This window comes from Euprymna scolopes, chromosome 41 (assembly GCF_053919585.1).
Source record: "Euprymna scolopes isolate OS-2025 chromosome 41, ASM5391958v1, whole genome shotgun sequence".
NCBI lineage: Eukaryota > Metazoa > Mollusca > Cephalopoda > Sepiida > Sepiolidae > Euprymna > Euprymna scolopes.
Genome location: NC_136522.1, coordinates 62,819,851 through 62,841,703, shown reverse-complemented (window position 1 = coordinate 62,841,703; position 21,853 = coordinate 62,819,851). Strand labels below are relative to the sequence as shown.

The 21,853-nt window shown below is 33.6% G+C and overlaps 2 protein-coding genes across 6 annotated transcripts in view; one reads left to right on the top strand and one right to left on the bottom strand.

Moving 5' to 3' along the window:
* Positions 1-1,166, bottom strand: part of LOC145266550 (xylosyl- and glucuronyltransferase LARGE1-like) — a 128,759-nt gene extending 127,593 nt beyond the window's left edge. For all 5 annotated transcript variants that reach the window (XM_080122328.1, XM_080122329.1, XM_080122330.1 and 2 more), the window contains exon 1: positions 1,031-1,166. The gene's annotated coding sequence lies outside the window, so the exon portion shown is untranslated. The remainder of the gene's footprint in view (positions 1-1,030) is intronic.
* A 60-nt stretch (positions 1,167-1,226) lies between these two features.
* The window catches only part of LOC145266551 (peroxisomal membrane protein PEX16-like), a 33,700-nt gene continuing 13,073 nt past the window's right edge, over positions 1,227-21,853 (top strand). Inside the window, exons 1-6 of the mRNA XM_080122333.1 lie at positions 1,227-1,357; positions 9,962-10,074; positions 12,545-12,678; positions 15,502-15,613; positions 19,624-19,717; positions 20,012-20,152. Coding sequence (XP_079978459.1) covers positions 1,243-1,357; positions 9,962-10,074; positions 12,545-12,678; positions 15,502-15,613; positions 19,624-19,717; positions 20,012-20,152 — 709 coding nt within the window. The 5' untranslated portion in view covers positions 1,227-1,242. The remainder of the gene's footprint in view (positions 1,358-9,961; positions 10,075-12,544; positions 12,679-15,501; positions 15,614-19,623; positions 19,718-20,011; positions 20,153-21,853) is intronic.

Here is a 21,853-nt window from a genome sequence, read left to right as displayed (position 1 = left end):
GTGTAATTAAGAAAAATAAAGTAAAAATAAGCCATGTAGGTAGAAAAGTAAATTCAGTCATGGTAACATTTATTTATTTGACACTTTTGTTCGTTTGCTGACTTCTTCGCAATATATCAATTCAATTAAGACACACGAAAAGGAACAAAGCAATTTTCACAATATATTTTTGTGACAAATATTTTTTTAAAAGTATACGCGAATTCATTCATAACTGTGAAATTATTCAAAAAATTCTTTTTAAAAATAATTACACAACACTTTCGCTAGCCCGGTAACATAAGTGCATGAGTGATTTTTAATATCGTATTCGGCTAAATCCATAACAAACGGCACTTGAATGAATGGTTTATTTTATTGATGCTACTACACCCGTAATTAAAATTTTAGCAGACGAAAAATTGGGAGTCAAAAAAAGTCAGGAGTTCCCGGACCCCATCGTTACACCATAACCAAAACGCGTTCAGGTCCGCCGAAATAATTGACTCTACAATAATACGTACGAAATCTGCGTAAATTAAAATATCATACTTAACCGTATTTTACTACCAGGCAACGCCGGGTGCCCCTTCCCCTACCATTAATTACAAACAGATGAGATGAGGTAATTAATCTTCGCCGGTTAGTTGACTGGCCCGCAGCAAGCATCGGGGGATACGTAACTTGAAGATAACCATTAAACCTCGCTTCAAAACAAAAATATAAAATTTAGTTTAAAAAAAAAAAAAAAAAAAAAAAAAAAAATAGGTTGAATTCTAAGTAATTACCGAAAACAGTATTTCTTGGCGGTGACACTATTCTAGAAAAGAACTGAATTTTGGATTCAGTTTCAGGACTGAATAATGGCAAAAATGCGAAAGAATTTTTTTTTTTTTCCTCAATGAAAAAACAAAAACAAAACAAAAATAAACATTCTCGCTAAGATTATACAGTTTAAACGATACCAGTAATAAATTAATGGATGTCGGAAGGGTTTAAATATTAGCTTAATATTAAACTAATTTGTTAAATAATTAAAAATATTACTTACTTCCTCTTTTGTTTTGAAATTTAAACGGGGAAAATCCGAGTCGAGGGATGAAATTGAAAACTCCTCAAGTTGCACATGGGTTAAATAGTGTTTTGTAAGACACTTGTTGATTGGTTGATTTATTATTATCAGCCAATCAGAGAACGCAGGTTATTTATCTCTTATTTCCTGTATATATTTTTGTTACTTCCGGTAAGCAGGCCACACTAAAGATGGCCGAAATATTTCAAAATGTCATCAGTAAATACCAGAAAAGTGTCAGTTGCAACCCCGATTTGGTCGGACAGATCGAATCGTTATTCAGAATATCTTCGTATATCATTGCAGGTAATCCGCAAATAGTTTATTTCATTTTTTTTTTAGATGTACTTCATATTCATTTAAAACCGATGCGATGGACTGTTCGTATGGGCCCAAGGGACAGGGTTAATATTTACTAACAAAAAATATGACATACGACTTTTTCTGTCCTTGGTCAGTGGAAGAGAAATCTTTCTAGACTGAGGCATTTTAAATTTGTGTCCCAATTCAGAATATCGCTTTTTGCGAGTTGAATTTTCCTCATATTATAAAATTAGATCACCTGTCAAACTCGGCTCTCGTGCCGATGAAAGTAAATAATGACATGCGACTTTTTTTTTATTTTTTTTTTTATAAAGGTGCTTCTGCATTTACCGACCCGCGATTTACACGAAGTTACTCGTGTGTGCACGCACGGCAGGTGACGGGAATAACCGGAAACAGATGACCGAACCGTATTACGAAGCACAAATTTTTACAAACCACACCCCTCCTCATGTTAAGAATGGCGACGGCCAGGCCACTGAACTTCATTAAGTAATACATTTGAAAAAAATGTCTTGATATTCAGAAAACTACTTGTCGACTGTTTGCGGTTCTTTCCGTCAACTGCTAGACACATCTGAGTAACTTTGTGGAAATTGCGGGTTGTAAATGCAGAAAGTACTTTTAAAAGAAAAAAAGAAAAAACATTTTTTTTTAATAAAATAAATTTAATTATATTATAAAACTATGACTGATTATATTGGAGATTTCAGCGATTTTTGTCCAGACCTCCCCCATAAAAAAATAAATCTGTATGACGGAACGAAAATATCATATTCCAGAAATTATATAAATTGATCGAATTGTTTAATTTTTAACTAAAAAGATCTGGTTTGTTTTACAATAAACAAAGGTATCAAAAATGGGGGGGGGATTATATAACAAACAAAGGTAAAATTGACTTGTAACTTCGCGTAAAAAAAAAACAAAAGTTCGTTTCAAAGTTGATCTAAGAACAAAAACATGGAACAGGAGTTAGAAAATGAAACGAAATAACACGAACTAGTTTTCCTTCTAAAATAACACAATTATTTTAAAGTGTGTTTTGAGTGTGTTGGAGTCCTAAAACTTGAAAATAATAATAATTAAAACATTGACAAAATACTTAAAGAAATTCACAGAAACTATATATAAAAAAAGAATGAAAATAATTTTATTTGACTCATTAATTAAATCACAGAAGAAATTTAACAATGTAAACAGTGGTGGATTAGCAGTATCAGAATTTTTGTAGGAATTTTTGACACCCCTAACACGAAACTGCGAATACAATATAAAAATCTCGTAATTTCTCTGTTAAAAGTGGGTTATTTATTTTCTTTATGGATTATACTTCCAAAATAAACTATTACAGTTGTTTTAAAAGTAATAGAATTTTTTTTTTTTTTTTTTAAACAGTAATGAATTTTCCGAACTCAATATTTTTCAATTTTTAAACTTTAAAAATCTATCAAAATTTTTCTATTGATTCTATTTTTACGATATTTTCAGGGTCAATGTGAAATTTTATGTTCTTTCCAATAAACCGAATATAATATTTTAGACAAACGTTTTTTTTTTAAATTCACGCCCCCCCAAGTGTCACCCATTTTCAACTTTCTCTTAAAAAGTAAATAATTAATTTATGTCAAATAGTTTTATATATCACAAATTGAAGAGAAAAGGTCAATAAATAATATATTCAAATTTAAAACAAAAAAAAAATCCCTTTTTTAGAAATTTACCTGTAAAGTCCGAAGTTTAAAACCTTATTTTATAAGAAGAACACATTGTTTTTTTTTGTCTTTTTTTTTTAAATGAAACCTTGGTCCTTGCTCCTTTAATTGAAAAAAAAAATTAGGGCTTGAATTACATTTTTCGAGGAGTTATAAGCTTGGAAAGACAAGGGGTCGAATAATTCACGCCTCTCATTTTGAAATGTCTATTAAAAAGTAAATAATTAATTTATGTCAAATAGTTTTATATATCACAAATTGAAGAGAAAAGGTCAATAAATATATTCAAATTTAAAACAAACAAAAAAAATCCCTTTTTTAGAAATTTACCTGTAAAGTCCGAAGTTTAAAACCTTAAAAAAAAAAAAAACACATTGTTTTTTCTTTTTTTTTTTTTTTTAATGGAACCTTGGTCCTTGCTCCTTTAATTGAAAAAAAAAATAGGGCTTGAATTACATTTTTCGAGGAGTTATAAGCTTGGAAAGATGGGGTGGAATTATTCACTATTTTCACGAAATTTCTGACACTGCTAGTGGTGGATTTGTCATTATTTTCATTTTTCTCTGACTTATTTAAAAATTTTTATTTATTTATTTTTTTTTTTTTACACAGAGGAGTCACCACTTATCAAGGCCCGGAGGCCACTCGAGGATAAGGGTTAATGTGTATACGGTAGTCATTGGGACAATAGTGTAGTAATTGTTAGTAATGGAAATTTGGTTAAGGGGACAGTTCAACAAGAACTTGTTTATGTTGGACTTCAAAATGACCAAATTGTAGTAAGCTGGAAAGCAGACCAGCGGAACAGAGTTCAAACAAACAGGGCGCAAACCTGAATAAAATTTTAAAAGAAACCACCACATGAACTGAAAAATGAAATGATAAATAGAAAATTGGAAAAAAAACAAACCCCAAAACATTTCATTTCCTTTTCCAGTTCAGTATTTTGATTTCTTAAAAAAGACAAACTATTTTTTTCGTAGTGATTCAAGCTTATTTAGGCCAAATCACCACGAAAGTAAACTATTATTCTATTTTACCTAAATGTTCTCAAAGGCAAGATAAGTTACTCTTCTACCTAGCTAGATAATATTTTTTGCGTTTTTACTTAGTTTAAACGGTTTATTCAGTTAGAAAAGCAAGTAGTGTCTAGCGCTATGCGAGAACACATCTCGATAATGACTTAAAAATAAAGAAATAAAACAAATAACTGTACATCAAATCCGTTGCCAAGATCACTGGAAAAATGGTGGGATCCTCAATCAATCCAGTAGATATCTCACTGCTGATGCAATTCTCTACTTATATAAAAGCCAGGTACGTCCAAAGATAGAGTACTGTTACCACATCTGGGTAGGAGCTGCTAGAAAGACCTTATCCTGCCTTGATAGAGTTCAAAATAGATTTCGTAGCCTAGGGGGGGGGGGTGCCCTTTTCTCTTCCCTGCAACCTCTTTCTCACAGAAGAGATGTTGTGAGCCTGTCTCTGCTTTGTTATTTTCATGGCAAGTGCTCGTCTGAGCTCCAATCTATGGTCCCCCCCCTCGCCAAACTTTCATGAGAAACACTCGTCTAGCTGAAACCACTATTAATAATTTCCCACACTCTTTTTTTGTGCCTAAACCTAAACGTAGATTCCATGAACAAAGCTTCTTTCTTAGAACTGCACGCCTGTGGAACTCTCTTCTGTTTGCCTGCTTTCCGGCTGATTATAATATGCTCATCTTCAAGTCCAATGTAAACAAGTTCTTCATGAACCATCCCCTTAAGTAATCCAATTTACCAAATTTCCACGATTAATGATTACTACGTTATTATCCCATTGACCACTGTACACTTATTAACCCTTATCCTCGAGTTACCTCTGGGCCTTGATAGGGCGTGACTCCTTTGTAAAAAAAACAATAAATGTTATTTAAATGGAATGTGTAGAAGGCGGTACAATGCAGAGGTAACGAAAAGACACAAGCTGAAACAGGTGAGAAAGTTTTATTAATACAACTTACCAATACATGTGTACATATTCATATATTTCTTATACACATTATATATATATTTGCACCGTGATCACCTGGGAAAGTCGGTCTGGTGGTATATCCATGTTATATAATATTTTGAGAAAGATCTCTTCGTCATATATTTATTTGACTTTGGTTCAAACGTGCTGTTGTAAATGCAATAAATGTTACCGTGACGCTTATTGGGTGGGTTTCTAATTTTAACTTTTTGAGTTTTCGATCAGTTCTTGCAACTCCAAATGAAAAAGGGCATCATGGTGCTTTGTTTTCATTTTAACTGAAGCACTTAAAACTACTAACGGTTCACGCTTAAAACACACTTTGAAATAAGTTAAGACACCAAACACTTACCCAGGTAGTTAGAAGAGCAGGGCTCTACATTGCGAGTGAAACAGTCACATTTGCGAGTGATTTTTCAAAGTAGCAACTAGAAATAATGAAACGCTTATCTTTTGTCAATTGTATTTCTTTCACTGACAATTTTCCAATGCTCACTACTGATTGAAAAATATGTTTTCAACATTTTTTTTTATAATAAAACGAATAAAGTTAAATTATTTAAACAATAAAAGTTTAAGAGAACAAAGTACTTTCTTTTTTTTTTTTTTTTTTTTTTAACGAATGCTGTTTGAAAAAAAAAACATCTGAAGAAATTAGAATGTTTATAGCTTCAAACATCAGCATAAAATATGTTGTATGTTTAGAATTACACTTATTTAAAAATGTACAGAAAAATCTTTATAATCTACATACTCATCACAGAACGAAGATGTCATATTCTAAAAATCATGTGGGTTTGGCTAGTAACTTTTCTATTTGGCTAGTAAACGAAAATGTTTAGTTGTCAAAGTTTAACTAAATATAAAATTTGTCCATAGAGCCCTGAAGAGTACTTATCTTGCCTTTGGTAACATTTATCTGTTATATATTTGTTTCTTTACCACATTTTCGAACATTCGTCTATTGTAAAACAAATCCCAAAAATCTAATTTTATGAGTAAGCGATAAGGGACTGTCTTACATCACCACCTTGAATAGACAGAGATTACTCGACAATAACTAAAACTTGCAAGATCAACCTTGTAATGCCTACGGTTTCCCATTAATCGCTTTAAATTGTGTAAAAATGATTTTCTTTATAAAAATAAAACTAATTGATCAGTTTACATGATTTTTGGTGTATGATATTTTTGTTCCGTCACCAGTAAGTACATCATTACAGATTTTTGGTTTTTGTTTTTTAATATAGGAGAAATTCCGGACAATCACCATTTCAGCATTGAAAGAACATTATCTTCATCGAATTTGTTCTAGTTTTATAGCAATTTGGTCATTGAATTATTACTTTAAACCTGAACTGAATTGTTTAATTATAAAAGTACTAGCAGGGAGACACGACGTTGCCCGGGATTGAATAATGATCAACAAATGTTTCACACTCATATTTTTATTGTCATTGAAATGTTGAAATCGCGTATTTTTCCAATCAAATCAATTGATGGCTTGCTCTCGTTGGGGACCTATTGCAGTGCATCAGGAGGAAACTTCACATGCCTCTCGCAGCGACTTAGTTCATAATACATTGTAGTCTACATTGCACTGTAGAGAATCTACTGTTGATTTTATAAAATTATTTTTTATATATATTGCTTGAATTCAAATTTTAAATGCAAAAGTCAATTATCATACTTGAATTGTGCTTTAAACAGAAACATTCATTTCGAACGCGCCTCTGTCATATAAAAAAACTTAGTGCTGATTTTATATGGTGGGCCTTTTGGCTTGTTTGGTGATAAAATTTCTTAAGTGCACTTGTAATATTAGGCTGTGTAAGGTTTGATCAAAATTGCCTGATCCTTCTTTCATCGGATTACTTCGAATATCGATACTTATCAAAGACATTCCGAGACAAAACCTATCTAAGAATACTGCCAGGCACATGAATTACTTTTGTGTGAAATTTCATAAAAATCGTCCCAGCCGTTTTTGAGTCCATAGGGAACGAACTCGCACGCACAAAGTTCCTTTCATGTAATAGAGATAGATGATTTAGTTAAGATAATGTTGTTTCAATGACAACCATTTTAAAGCTTAAATGTTCAATATAACTAGCTGTTTTAAATGTAATCTCGTTTTAATTTTAACAAAAACAATAAAACTGACTTGTTTACAAAGAAACACAATGCATTCTGGTGGATTTAATGGTGCTTCTACAAAGAAAGGCGGCAGATCAAAGAAGAGATAAATCTTGAAGCAAGGGAGATAAATCCTGAAACAAGGGAGATAAATCAGTTTAACAAACAAAGTTAATCGGAAAAAATCAGTTCCAAAATATTGATTTAATTAAACAACAAACAGTAGAGATAGTAATTTAATTGAATTAATTAAAATTGATAATTTCCAGTTCGTTGAAAAAAAAAAAAGTTTTACAATATTTTTCGTTTTATTAAATTGTTAGGTAAAAGTACAGAAGAGTTATAAAACAACCTCCCCATGTTAAGAATGGCTTTCTAAATAATTTTATTAAGTGCAGTACAATAAGTGCATGAGTATCAATTAGGTAAACAGCAAAAACATTAATTCGATTAAATTAATTAAAATTTGAATAATTTCCAATTCTGTTCTTATAAATTTACAAGGCCTTGAATAAGTTTCCAGACCTTTTTTGTACAAGCATTAAAAATTGTTGTAGATTCTTGAAAATTCAGTATATTATTACTATACATCTTATGAGATGACTGACTAATTTTTATGATTTCAGGTCCAAATGAATAGCTACAGCAGGAATTGGAATACACCCTACTAAAGCCTGATTATCACAGCTGGTGAATTCCAAAAATGCAATCTGGACGTGAGGACACTTTAGAAAAATGCTACGCAATATAATTTTGTTTTAAACTTGCAAAAAATCCCACAGAACTGTATGGAATGCTTCAGACTGCTTTTGGACTATCTTGTACGAATTGAGGATCAGTTTTTGAGTGGCATAAGAGATTCAAGGAAGGCAGGAAGTCTGTGAGGGATGATGAGAGGTGTAGGAGAAGTAAAGAAAGTCAGAACACTAGAGATGATTGGCCAAATAAAGAACTTTGTAGACATATGTGATGGCTCCCTCCAGTCTCGAAAGACAAAGGATACCCCCTGTAGGAACAGCTGCACGTGTAATTATGAGGCAAAGGTTGCACAATCTCCAACCACACCTCTCCTGAATCGACGCTGTTTGAGTCCAGTGGCAAGGAAAAGTCCAGGACGACTGGAAACAATGCCGAGATAAGTGAAGAGCACATATAGCACCTGGAAGTCCCAAACAGTCACCCATTTAGTACTGACCAGGTTCAACGTTGCTTAACTTCGGTGATCCAACAGGAACCGGTGCGTCAGCATGATTATGCCATATATGTCGTATATATATATATATATATATATATATATATATATATATATAAATATCGGTATGTCTTTGATAAGTATTGATAATCGAAATAATCCGATGAAAGAAGGATCAGGCAATTTTGATCAAAGCTCACACCTTACACAGCCTATATATATATATATATATATATATATATATATATATGTATATGTCGTAGATATATAATGTCATATATATATATATATATATATATATATATATAAAGTGAAGCAAGCCTTGGTTACACAAGTTTGCTCAGTTTGTGGACAGGGAGTCAGGTGCAATTTAATCTTTCATCTATTGTTCTGTCAGCCATGACCAGATAGAAGTCTTATGTAATTTGTAATTGTATTCATAGACTCCCTCACACTTGTCCAAAAAGAAGACTGCTCTGTGCTTTCCCCGTCATTCTTTTTCACAGCAATTATTGTCCTCATATGTAAATTAATCACACACACACACACATATATATATATATTAATAAACTGTCTATAAACAAAAGTTTTTCTTTTCTCTTTCCTTCCTTGATTCTGTCATCTGACAGGATAGACAAAGGAGCCGTCGTTTGTTTAAGTCACGTTTTTCATTACTTCCATCACACTTTGCATAGCTTTAAAGCATTTTGCTCGTATGACAATTTTCAACCTTTTTTTTTTTTTTTTTTTTTTTTTTTTTTTTTACACAGTTGTTTGCATTACTGTTTTCAAGATTGGACAGTAAAGGGTGGACACGCCAGCATATCATCCTCCGCATTTGCCGATTGTTTGATCAGATTTTGTAGCCCTATCAAGCCATAACAATTTTTGATCGCCCTGTTTCCATTCTCAGGCAGTTGAGTGTTTTCCACTGAACCCAGGCTGTATATATTATACGACATAATCATGTTGGCACACCGGTTCTCATTAGATCATTGAAGTTAAGCAATATTGAGCCTGGTCAGTGCCAGACGGGTGAATAATTTGAGAATACAAGGCATTGTATATAGGAGGACATCAACACCTCTCTGCAATAACTGCAAAAACCCTACGTCATCATCTCCACTGACCGGAGTATACATGTAACTGGGGACCACTTGTGAACTTGATATTCCCATGAAACTTCCTCTTTTGATGGAAGATGATTTAACACCTCCTAACAAGAACCTAAAGTCGTCATCTCCTTTGGATGGGATATACAAGTGACAAGGCACTGCTTGTGAACGATATTCCTATGAAATTTCCTCCTTCGGAGGAAGCCAGTTCAATCCCCCCTCACCCCAGAGTAAATGTAGGCCACATACATATATACTGGATCCTAAAAAGAAAGATTCTATGATTTGATCTGAAAGTTGGTGAGCGTAAAATTTGTACGCGCCAGTTTTTTCCCCCGATTCAAATTCCAAAATAATTTCTGAGATTGATTTTAGTTTTCAGTATTTCAGCTTTATTTAATTTTTTCTTCAGGCCGGTGCAATGATAGTCAGGTTCTGTCGGAACTGGTCTATTCAGCCTCCCGCCTGATGATCTTGATGAATGACATGATCCTGCAACGAGCAGTCAAAATTGTCCCAAAAGTGGTAAGTCATTTCTTCTCTACTATATTATAAAAAGAACTCTGTGAGTGTGTGTGTGTGTGTGTGTGTGTTTCTTATAGACTTCACAAGGCTGGGCTGATTTTCATAAAATTTTGCACAAATGTACTTTATGCATCTGGCAGTGTTCTTAGGTTTTGTATCGGAATATCTTCAATAAGTATCGATAATCGAAAAAATTCGATGAAAGAAGGAACATGCGATTTTGACCAAAGTTAACACCTCATACAGCATAACCATCACAAGTGCATTTGAGAAGTTTTATTACTGCACAAGCAGAAAGGCTCAACATATAAAATAAACAGTAGGTTCTTTCATATGACAGGGGCACGTTCAAAATGAATGATTCTGTTCAGAGCGAAATTGAACCATGATACTTAGCCTTTTCATTTTAAACTTTAATTCAAGCCATTATATATAAAAATAATTTTATAAAATCACTAGTAGGTTCTCTACAGTGCAATGTAGATTGTCACTGAAGAGAGAGGCATGTGAAGTTTTCCTCCCGGTGCACAGCGATGGCTAAAAAGCATTCCTATTATCTGAAGACAAGAGAAGATAACTTAACTAGAGTTCCTAAAATATAAAACAAGTCTTCATTGCTACGTCTGTAAGAATTTCAGAAGAGACTTCTATCCTCCTCAGACAATCCACAACCTGTTCTTGGCTCCTAACAGTTCACATCACAACATTTTGGTCAGTCTATTCTCCAGAGCTGAAGTGTTAAAGTTTTAAAATAAATAAACTGCTGTAGTGAATGAAAAGTATGTCATGTTTTCACTTATTAAGGCATCGATAAATTTTATACACTGATTGTCTTGGTCGTGTACAGATAAAATCACGTTGACAGTGATAATAATTTGTAAGAAAGTTTAAAATTGCATGCATAAATATATAGCTTACGACTTTGCATTTCAATGCGTGGCTTACGTCTTTGCGTTTCAATGCGTGGCTTAATTCTTTGCGTTTCAATGCGTGGCTTAATTCTTTGCGTTTCAATGCGTGGCTTAATTCTTTGCATTTCAATGAGTGGCTTAATTCTTTGCGTTTCAATGAGTGGCTTAATTCTTTGCGTTTCAATGCGTGGCTTAATTCTTTGCGTTTCAATGCGTGGCTTAATTCTTTGCGTTTCAATGCGTGGCTTAATTCTTTGCGTTTCAATACATGTTTAAATTCTTTGCATTTTGATGCATGTTTAAATTCTTTGCATGGAAAAGCTTGGCTTAATTCTTTATGTTTAAAAGCTTGGCTTAATTCCTTATGTTTAAAAGCTTGGCTTAATTCCTTATGTTTAAAAGCTTGGCTTAATTCCTTATGTTTAAAAGCTTGGCTTAATTCCTTATGTTTAAAAGCTTGGCTTAATTCCTTATGTTTAAAAGCTTGGCTTAATTCCTTATGTTTAAAAGCTTGGCTTAATTCCTTATGTTTAAAAGCTTGGCTTAATTCCTTATGTTTAAAAGCTTGGCTTAATTCCTTATGTTTAAAAGCTTGGCTTAATTCCTTATGTTTAAAAGCTTGGCTTAATTCCTTATGTTTAAAAGCTTGGCTTAATTCCTTATGTTTAAAAGCTTGGCTTAATTCCTTATGTTTAAAAGCTTGGCTTAATTCCTTATGTTTAAAAGCTTGGCTTAATTCCTTATGTTTAAAAGCTTGGCTTAATTCCTTATGTTTAAAAGCTTGGCTTAATTCCTTATGTTTAAAAGCTTGGCTTAATTCCTTATGTTTAAAAGCTTGGCTTAATTCCTTATGTTTAAAAGCTTGGCTTAATTCCTTATGTTTAAAAGCTTGGCTTAATTCCTTATGTTTAAAAGCTTGGCTTAATTCCTTATGTTTAAAAGCTTGGCTTAATTCCTTATGTTTAAAAGCTTGGCTTAATTCCTTATGTTTAAAAGCTTGGCTTAATTCCTTATGTTTAAAAGCTTGGCTTAATTCCTTATGTTTAAAAGCTTGGCTTAATTCCTTATGTTTAAAAGCTTGGCTTAATTCCTTATGTTTAAAAGCTTGGCTTAATTCTTTACGTGTAAAAGCTTGGCTTAATTCTTCATGTTAAAAAGCTTGGCTTAATTCTTCATGTTAAAAAGCTTGGCTTAATTCTCCATGTTAAAAAGCTTGGCTTAATTCTCCATGTTAAAAAGCTTGGCTTAATTATTCACATTTAAAGGCTTGGCTTAATTCTTCACGTTTAAAGGCTTGGCTTAATTCTTCACGTTTAAAAGCTTGGCTTAATTCTTCACGTTTAAAAGCTTGGCTTAATTCTTCACGTTTAAAAGCTTGGCTTAATTCTTCACGTTTAAAAGCTTGGCTTAATTCTTCACGTTTAAAAGCTTGGCTTAATTCTTCACGTTTAAAAGCTTGGCTTAATTCTTCACGTTTAAACAAGTAGCTTAATTCTGCTCGTGTAGACAAGTGCGTTATTTGTAACTGTTTAAACAAATGCTATCTTTCTGATTTTCAGCCTTTGTCTCAAGACCGCCTGATGCGATTACTGACAGTTTTGGAATATATTGAAGTTTTTGTCGAACTTGCAGTCCAGAAATTGTGGGGAGAAATGGGTCGTTGGGTCATAGTGACAGTTATTCAGTTTTCCAAGTAAGTATTTGCATTAAAACATTTCAGCTTTTTTATATTGACATTCATGACGTGTTAAGATTTTGTGAAAGTTATGTATAGAAATTTTGATGATTCAAAACATTTTTAAAATAAATTTCCAAATAAGACGTACACCAACGGTTTATTATGGTTGCTTGCAGCTGTTTCAAGGCAGCATTTATTTTAAATCATAGAATGAATCATAAAAATCAGAACTTTTGTAAGTGCTGTACAAAAATATCACCCCTAGATCAGATTTCTTTAATTTTGGTTTTTAATATAGGAGGAATTCTGGATAAGAACTAAAAAAGCATTAGAAAAATTTACTTTGGAAAGCAAGCCTGCCCCTGCTTTATCGTTATTTTCATGGCAGGTGCTCATCTGAACTTCAATCTATAGTCCCCCCCCCTCGCCAGACTTTCACAAAAAACACTTGTCTAGCCAGAACCACTATCAAAAAATTTCCCACACTCTTTATCTGTGCCTACACCTAAACGTAGATTCCATGAAGAGGGCTTCTTTCTTAGAACTGCTCGCCTGTTGAACTCTATTCCGTTTGCCTGCTTTCCAGCTGACTACAATCTGATTGTCTTCAAGTCCAACGAAAACAAGTTCTTATTGAACCGTCCCCCCTAAGTAATCCAAGTTATAAAATTCCGACTAATGTTTGCTACGCTAAAATCACAATGATCATGTATACCCATTAACCCTTATCCTCAAGTGGCCTCTGGGCCTTGATAAGTGGTGAACCCATGTAAAAAAAACAAAAAAGTCAGACAACCACTGAATAGGAGAAATTCTGGATTAAAAGCAATAATTTTTTTTGAAATCCAACATTTAAGAAATCAAGCTTTGTATAAAATTAGCAGACTGCCTAACATTGATCAGTTGTAAAATATTCATTAATATTATATTTTAATTCATGTAGATTTTTTATTATATCATGCAATATATAGCAATGATTTCAAAAGTTATAAAAACAATGACTTGGGTATCGTCCACTAGTGTCAAAGCTCCAGCTTCAATCGTTATTTATCTCTCCAGCATCATTACCGTATGAGCTACGGACGGACAGATATGAAAAGTTAAAAATTAAGCGACTTTGAGCTATGAATGTTTCATTTTGCACATGTGCAAAAGTAACAGCAAGAGTAACGTTTCATTCGACTTAGCCTGTGAAGGTCAACTGTTTTGTTTTCAATTTTGACCCCTTAGCAGCAGTTTTTGTCAGCTAAAAACCAAAAGTGTGCTACAGGTCCAAATGCTCTATATATCAAATTTCAAGTGTGTAGATCAAATATTCAGAGAAGTAGTTTGGTAGAGATTTTATGCACACACACACTAATAAGATCACTTATATATATATATATATATATGTATATTTCCCTCTGCTAGAATGTTTTTATCTTAAATTCTATGCAATTATGCATAATGTAGAAACTATGCTTAAAAAAAAATTCAGTGTAATAATGAAATGAAACCAATCATCTTATAAAAAGCCATAAAAGAAATGTGTAAATAATTAACGCTCTATGTTGCTGCCCAGATACGTAAGCTCGGCGACTTTCCACAGAGAAAGATATCGAAATTCGCATCTCAAAAGCATTGGCCACATCGGATGAGCTGCATTCAGTATGGACTTCATGGCTAACTAACAAACTGAAAAGGTAGTTCTTCAGGGCAGTGGTAGAGTTTGTCATTGTTTACGGTGCTACCGTCTGGACAGTCACCATAAGATTGGAAAGAAAACCAGACGGTACATGCACCCGTATGCTATGAACAGTATTAAATATATCTTGGCAAAATCATCCCACGAAGCAGCAACTTTATGGCAACCTACCTGCCATATCTAATACCATCAGGAGAGACGCCTACGATTTGCTGGTCATTGTCTGAGGAGCAAGCATGAATTGTTGAGTAATGTATTGCTTTAGACTCCACAAATCGCACACGACCCCAACTGTGAACCTGAAGATCTGAGGCAGCTGATGGAAGACAGGAAACTCTGGAGAGGAAGAATCACATTGATTCAGGCAAGAAGCCCGTCCTGATGATGATGATGATGAATTAACGCTCATTTTTCAAAGGAATAAGCAAATTAGTTAACCTTCATGTAGTTGCTCACATATCCATGACTGAGTATATTAAGAAGTTTGTTTTAATAATTTTTAAATAGAAAAAGTAGGCTTTTTATATCAATGTCAGAGTGTGAAAAAAAACTAAACTTTATAAGTATATAGATTTTAAAAAACAAACTTTTCTTGCAGGATGTTTTTTTTTTTTCAATTACTTTAATAACTCACTATCATAAGTAAAAAAAAAAAAAAAAAATATTTGAATAATTTTTGATGTCTAAAAACAAACAAAAAAAAAAAAACCTTCCCCAACATTGATTTTGTTTGTTTTCATAGTTTCAGAATCTTTGACATTAGATGCTCTATTTTACCTAATATGATATTTGCCTTGGGTCGATTGATTAAACTTCCATATTATAAAATTTAAAGGAAACCTCAAAATCACGATTTTCTAGGCATGCACATATCCTGATCGCAGATCATGACATAAAGTGTCTACTAATCCCAAATGGTCACTCATCTGGTACTGACCAAATTCAACGTCGCTTAACTTCAGTGATCTAACGAGAACAGGTGTGTCAACATGGTCATGACATAATCTATTTTCATATTACATGACTGAAAAAGGGTTGATATGCCATAAAAAATTCATAAATTTATTTTTTTTTTTTTGTCAATTACTGTTTTTTATATAAAAAATTTTTTTTCTCAGTATAATTATAAAACCACCAATTTTTTCCTCCTTCAGGGCTGTGCTACGGTTTTTACTACTAATTTGGTATCAAGCTGGTATCCAACCGACGCCTCCTATTGCTCCACTCGACAGAGAAATCCTTAAGAGATCAGGAAAACAGACTGATGTATGTATGCACGCGCATGTGTGTGTGTATATATATATATATATATATATATATTTTTTTTTTTTTTTTTTTTTTTTCTTATATTTTTTTACTATTTAGTATGCTTTTTGTAGTGTATACAGTAAAATAAAATGCCCTGTTTGATCATCCATTGAACTCCGATTAGATTGTTCGAATTAGGAAAAAGTGAGTTTGCTAAGCCAGTTAAATATAAAAATAATAAATCCAAACAGGTTCTTTCAGTTTGATTTCTGACTACCCTTTCTCTGAATCTCTCTCTCTTACTCTCTCTCTTTCACTCTCTCTCTCTCTCTTAGTTACTTTCTCTTGCTCTCATTCTCTCTTTCCTTCTGTTGCTCTCTCTCTCTCATTCTCATTTAATTCTCGCACTTTCCCTCTCTTTCTTACATACGCTCTCTCTCTCTCTCTCTCCAGCTAGGAGTTATATAGTATTTTCTATTACAGTAGAACCCCAGGATACGGTGGCCCTAGGATACGTTTATTTTTTATTTTTTTCCGACCCTTACAGTGTTATTTAAAATGTTATTTGATTATATACATGTGTATTATATATTGTACTGTATTTTGTTACTAATTTTTAATGCCGTATCCTGGGGTTCTATTGTATTGGTTAAATAATGATCTATTTCTATCTTGACTTTTATTGCTTGTGAATCAATAAAGAGAGAGAGACACTGTATAAAATAAGAGAAGAGGGATTCAAAAACATTGGGAAAGGGTGAAAGTGATAGACAGTAATTAACATACAAATTTTGACAAATTTGTATGTTTGTTATACAGCATACACTCTAGGCAGGTTGAACAGGCTTCCTTTGAAGGAGGAAGTGTCAGGAGAATATTAAATTCACAAATGGTCCCATTTTGACTAATTAGAAGAATTAAAATGGAATTATTTTTTAAATATAACTCAATCTCAGAACTAAGATACAGTTTAGAAAATATTTTATATTGTTATCCATTGGAAAAATAAAACCTTTAGGAAACCAAAAGTTAATTCATTCGGCTCCAGATATATTTTTATACTTTCCTTTCTGATGATGACCATCAAATGTTTTCTCGCAGTCAAGTTAGATTGGAGTTGCTCGTTGATTTTCTGGCTAGGTTAAAATTAACAGTTATCTCCCTTGATGCATCTAGAAAATGTAAATTTGGATTAAGGATTGACTATTATTACTATTACTATAATGATGATGATCATCATCATCATAACCATCATACTCATAACCATTATCACCATCCACACCACATCATCATTATTACCATCATCATAACCATCATTACCGTTATCATCATCATCCTAACCATTATCACCATCATCATAACCATTATCACCCAGATCATCATAACCATCATCATCATCACTACTTAATTAACTTCTCGCCTATCTCTATCCAGATCTTTATTTATTCCTCTTTTACACAAGTCATTTATTATCACTTCCATCCATATTTTCCGTGTTCTCCCCTGGTGAACTGACCCTGCTACCTCAACTGTTCTACACCTACTAACCAATAAACTCTCATCAATTTCTTTCAATATGGCCATATCATCAAATTTCTGTACATGTTTATCTATACGGTCCAGATTTCATCTTCCTCTGAGGTCAGTAGAACTAAGCCTATCTTTTTAAGACGTCCAGTACACATCCATTTCTCTTCATGCAATGCATGTCCTCAACTCTCACTGGCCAGGTTTCACTTCTATACATAATCACATTGTGTACAAATGCCTGATCGACTCTTCCCTTTGTTGACAGTCGTAACGCTCCGCTGGTTCGTAATGGCATAAGTTTTCTGAACTTATTTCATCCACCCCTAACTATTTCATCCACCCCTAACTGTTTCATCCACCCCTAACTGTTTCATCAGCCCCTAACTATTTCATCCACCCCTAACTATTTCATCCACCCCTAACTATTTCATCCACCCCTAACTGTTTCATCCACCCCTAACTGTTTCATCCACCCCTAACTATTTCATCCACCCCTAACTATTTCATCCACCCCTAACTATTTCATCCACCCCTAACTATTTCATCCACCCCTAACTATTTCATCCACCCCTAACTATTTCATCCACCCCTAACTATTTCATCCACCCCTAACTATTTCATACACCCCTAATTATTTCATACACCCCTAACTATTTCATCCACCCCTAACTATTTCATCCACCCCTAACTTATTTCATCCACCCCTAACTTATTTCATCCACCCCTAACTTATTTCATCCACCCCTAACTATTTCATCCACCCCTAACTATTTCATCCACCCCTAACTATTGCATCCACCCCTAACTATTGCATCCACCCCTAACTATTGCATCCACCCCTAACTATTGCATCCACCCCTAACTATTTCATCCACCCCTAACTTATTTCATCCACCCCTAACTATTGCATTCACACTGTCACAGGCTCCACCCTGTGCTCCAACGATATCACCAAGGAAACAAAATTTCTCAATAATCGTTTTCCTGCTTTCGAACTGACTACAATATGGCCATCTTCAAGTCCAACGTAAACAAGTTCTTGATGAGCCGTTGCCTCAAGTAATCCAATTTACCAATTTCCACTACTAGCGATTATTACAACATTTTCCGATTGACTACTGCACACTCATTAACGCTTATACTCGAGTGGCCTCGAGGCCTTGATAAGTGGTGACTCCTTTGTAAAAAAAAAAAAAAAAAAAATAGGATTAATAGCTTTGCTATCCAGATATATTTATTTTTTCCGCATCAGAATTCTCATCCATCTACACGGTCTTACACTTCAATTGATTATCCTTTCCCTGTGACGGAGCGCATACGAGTGTGTGTGTAAAAAAAAAAAAAGAAAAAAAAGATTATCAACAGCGGTTGAAGGATGGCTGGCTAGTGAAAAGATTAGCAGCAGCAGCCATTAAAGCACGTATGCAAATTAGCAAGTGTGTACAAGCTTGCGTCACAAGAAAAGGAGAGAAAAATACATGATGTGGTCAAGGAGAGAAACAAGTTGAGTACCGGGCAAGATGGTCATGTGAAAGTCAAGAGTGAGATAGCGCTGGCTGGGGCTGCGTGAAGTGGCGAGGGCAGAGACTTTTAAAAAGCACATGTGTGTGCGAAAACACTGTGGAAATATAATGAAATGTGTTGTTTTTGTAGAAACCACGAATGAATGCATTTCATTTGCACTTAAAAAAAAATGCTGAGTCAGATTTTTATTTGTTTTGTTTTCGTTTGTTCCTGCGACGTTACATCTCAACCAACTTGTAATTCCACTGTACTTCTTGTGTATCCAGTTCTAATAAGCAAAAAATTAAATTATATCCCTGACTTCTTTAACACCTAACATTGATGCTTTTTGTTTTTCTACTTCCTTTGGCAAAACTTAACTATGTTCTGCAAAACAAAAACCAAAAACAACAACCCACCTTTTCCCCTTTTTCCTTCTTCCCATTTCCACTTTCTCTTTCTATCTTCCCACTTCCTGACTGGTTTTCTAACTTAAAATAATACTGTAACCCTTTTCCCTCTCTTATTTCAAAATTCATTCACGTTCTGCGCAGCAGGGAACAGAAACAATAAAATCCACTATAAAACATCCAAACCAAATCAAACACTACACGGTAATGATTGAAGATACAAAGGACTTGAAGTATAAAAACTGTTTCCAAAATAATTGGATTCAACATTAAATAACCTAAAAAGGGTTGATATGCCGTAAAACAGCCAAACCAAACCTGACTTTCTTTAAGCATGTGAACTTTATTCTTTCTGAGAGCTTTTAAATGCTTCAACCACTGATCATCATTTAATCCTGTAGAAAAATTGGCGCAGGCATGTATTTCTGCTGTGTAATGTTCACTCTCACTTTTCATAGTGCTCCTCCAAGTCTTTAATTTAACAAATAGACCTTGCACTGTCTTACACTTCTTGCATATAATTTTTAAGTAATATTTTTTCATCATTCATTATTTATAAAAACAAATTTTCAAATCTATTTTTAGCTGTTGGTGGAAGACTTGATGGCAGATACCATTAAACCGAAAGAAACGTTTATTTTGAAACGTTCTGGAAAAGTAATGCGTACATTAACAGCAGGTAACACTATTTTTTCTCTTGGTATGTTTACTCTTCACACAAAAGAATGAGTAACGTTGCTGTGTTCTCGATGTGTTGGGATGTGAGTTCACTTTGTAGTTAAAATCAGACTTTTTTTTTTATAAAAAAAGGTACTTATGTAGAATAGGGACTATACTATAGTTAGAAATCCTGGCCAGTTTATATAAAACAAGGAGCTGCTGAATGAGCTTTTTTTTGTGCAAGAGGCATTTAAAATCATTTGCCAACAGTTTTGCAAGTCTAGAGTCTAATTGTCTTCCGTGTATATTTCAGCTCCCCGCAGCTTTTGTCGGACGTGGACGCTCCCAGAACAGGATGACGTTGAAAAGAAAATGGAATATTACCAACCTTCTGCATTGTGTCGTATGCGGATGTTAGCGGAAGGAATTCACATTGCTCGACCACTTGTACATAGTATCCTTTTTGTGTCATCGATAGCTTTCTTCCTACAAAATCAATATTTGATTCTGGTTTGCAAGTTTTCTTTCTTTTCTTTTTTTTTTTTTGTGGATCGTGGATCATTATTGCATGTTGTTCAGAAGAATAAGATGTAAGTCGATTTAATTACTTTCAGAAAATACTTTGATCAGATGGGAATATATTAGTAATGAAACGATTTCAATATTTTTCCCCGATACCGTACTAAATTCCTGATTCTGATACAATTACTGATTCTGATTCTTTATAAATATCTAAATAATTAACTATAGAGTTGTTATTTTCCCTGATTTTAGTAAAAAAAAACATGTTAAACATGCAGATATTTTCGTAAACATAAAATTACACGTGTGGAGGATTATTTTAGCTTTACTGGTATTTTAAAACCAATAAATATTTATTATTTTATCATTATTACCAGCAATGGAAGATTTTGCTTTAAACAAAATCAAATAAAAAAGACAATCAAAAGAATCGTTTTGGCATCGGAAAAAAGGCACCGTTTTTCTAATTCTGATACCACTAAATTTGTCGATTTTTCTGATTCCCGATTCTGATTAATCGTCCCAACACTAGAATATATATATTTTTTTACCCCCCCCCACACACACACACACCTCCAAACACCCGGGCAATGCCAGGTACTCCTCACTAGTATATCTATAAAAGTGAAAATGTCTGTGTGTGTGTGTCTGTCTGCATGTGTACACTTCCCTACCAAATAACTCTGTCAATTTTCAGTCTACAGACTCAAGATTTGACTGCCAAGGGGTCAAAGTTCAAACAATTTGACCTTTACGGTGTCTAGCAAACTATGCAACCAATTTTGGGTCTAAACATTTAAAATTTATACATAACAGGTATTCAGACATACGGCAAGCATGTCAATCAATTTTGGGGCGAAATTTGGCTGCCAAAAGGTCAAAGTTGAAAGAGTTGACCTTTGCAGATTCTACCAAATTTCTCTGCCAATGTTGGGTCTAAACACTTGAAATTTTAGATGTAGGTAATTTGGACATGAGTAAAACGTTTTATTTTGATTTGAGACCAAAATAATAAATGTTAAGGGGTCAAAAAATGTTAAGGGGTCAAAAAAGTTATAAAAAATAATTTCTGCGGTCTCTATGAGATTACTCAGACAATTTTTGGTCTAAACATTTGAAATCTTACATAAAGTGTATTTACACATAGGACAAGCTATAAACAGTACATAGGACCCGAGCAAAGCCGGGCTGAACTGCTAGTATATATAATATTTATTTATGGACTATTATCCTCATCTTCATAGTTGTTGTTTCACCATGTTTCGACCAACTATTCCTCCGGCCTTCTTCAGGTGGTTAACTGTGACGGGATAGGAATGCTGAGTATCCTCAGTAATTACTGCCTTCCATAGTTGTTATTGTCTCACCACATTTTGGCCAACTAATCCTCTGGCCTAGTAATAGAATTATAATATTAATAAAAAACTAGCAGAACTTATGGAAATTCCACAGGGGACTCATTCATCTCTATATAAATAAAATGAACTCATTTTTTCCTGTCTGATTTTGACCTTAATAGGATTAAAAATCAAGATATTTCATGCAAATATAATATGCACAAACGGCAGAACAATATCTGAGGTGTGTTATAGGCTTATTATTTCTCAAATTCCTCGATAATCTTAGATTTCTA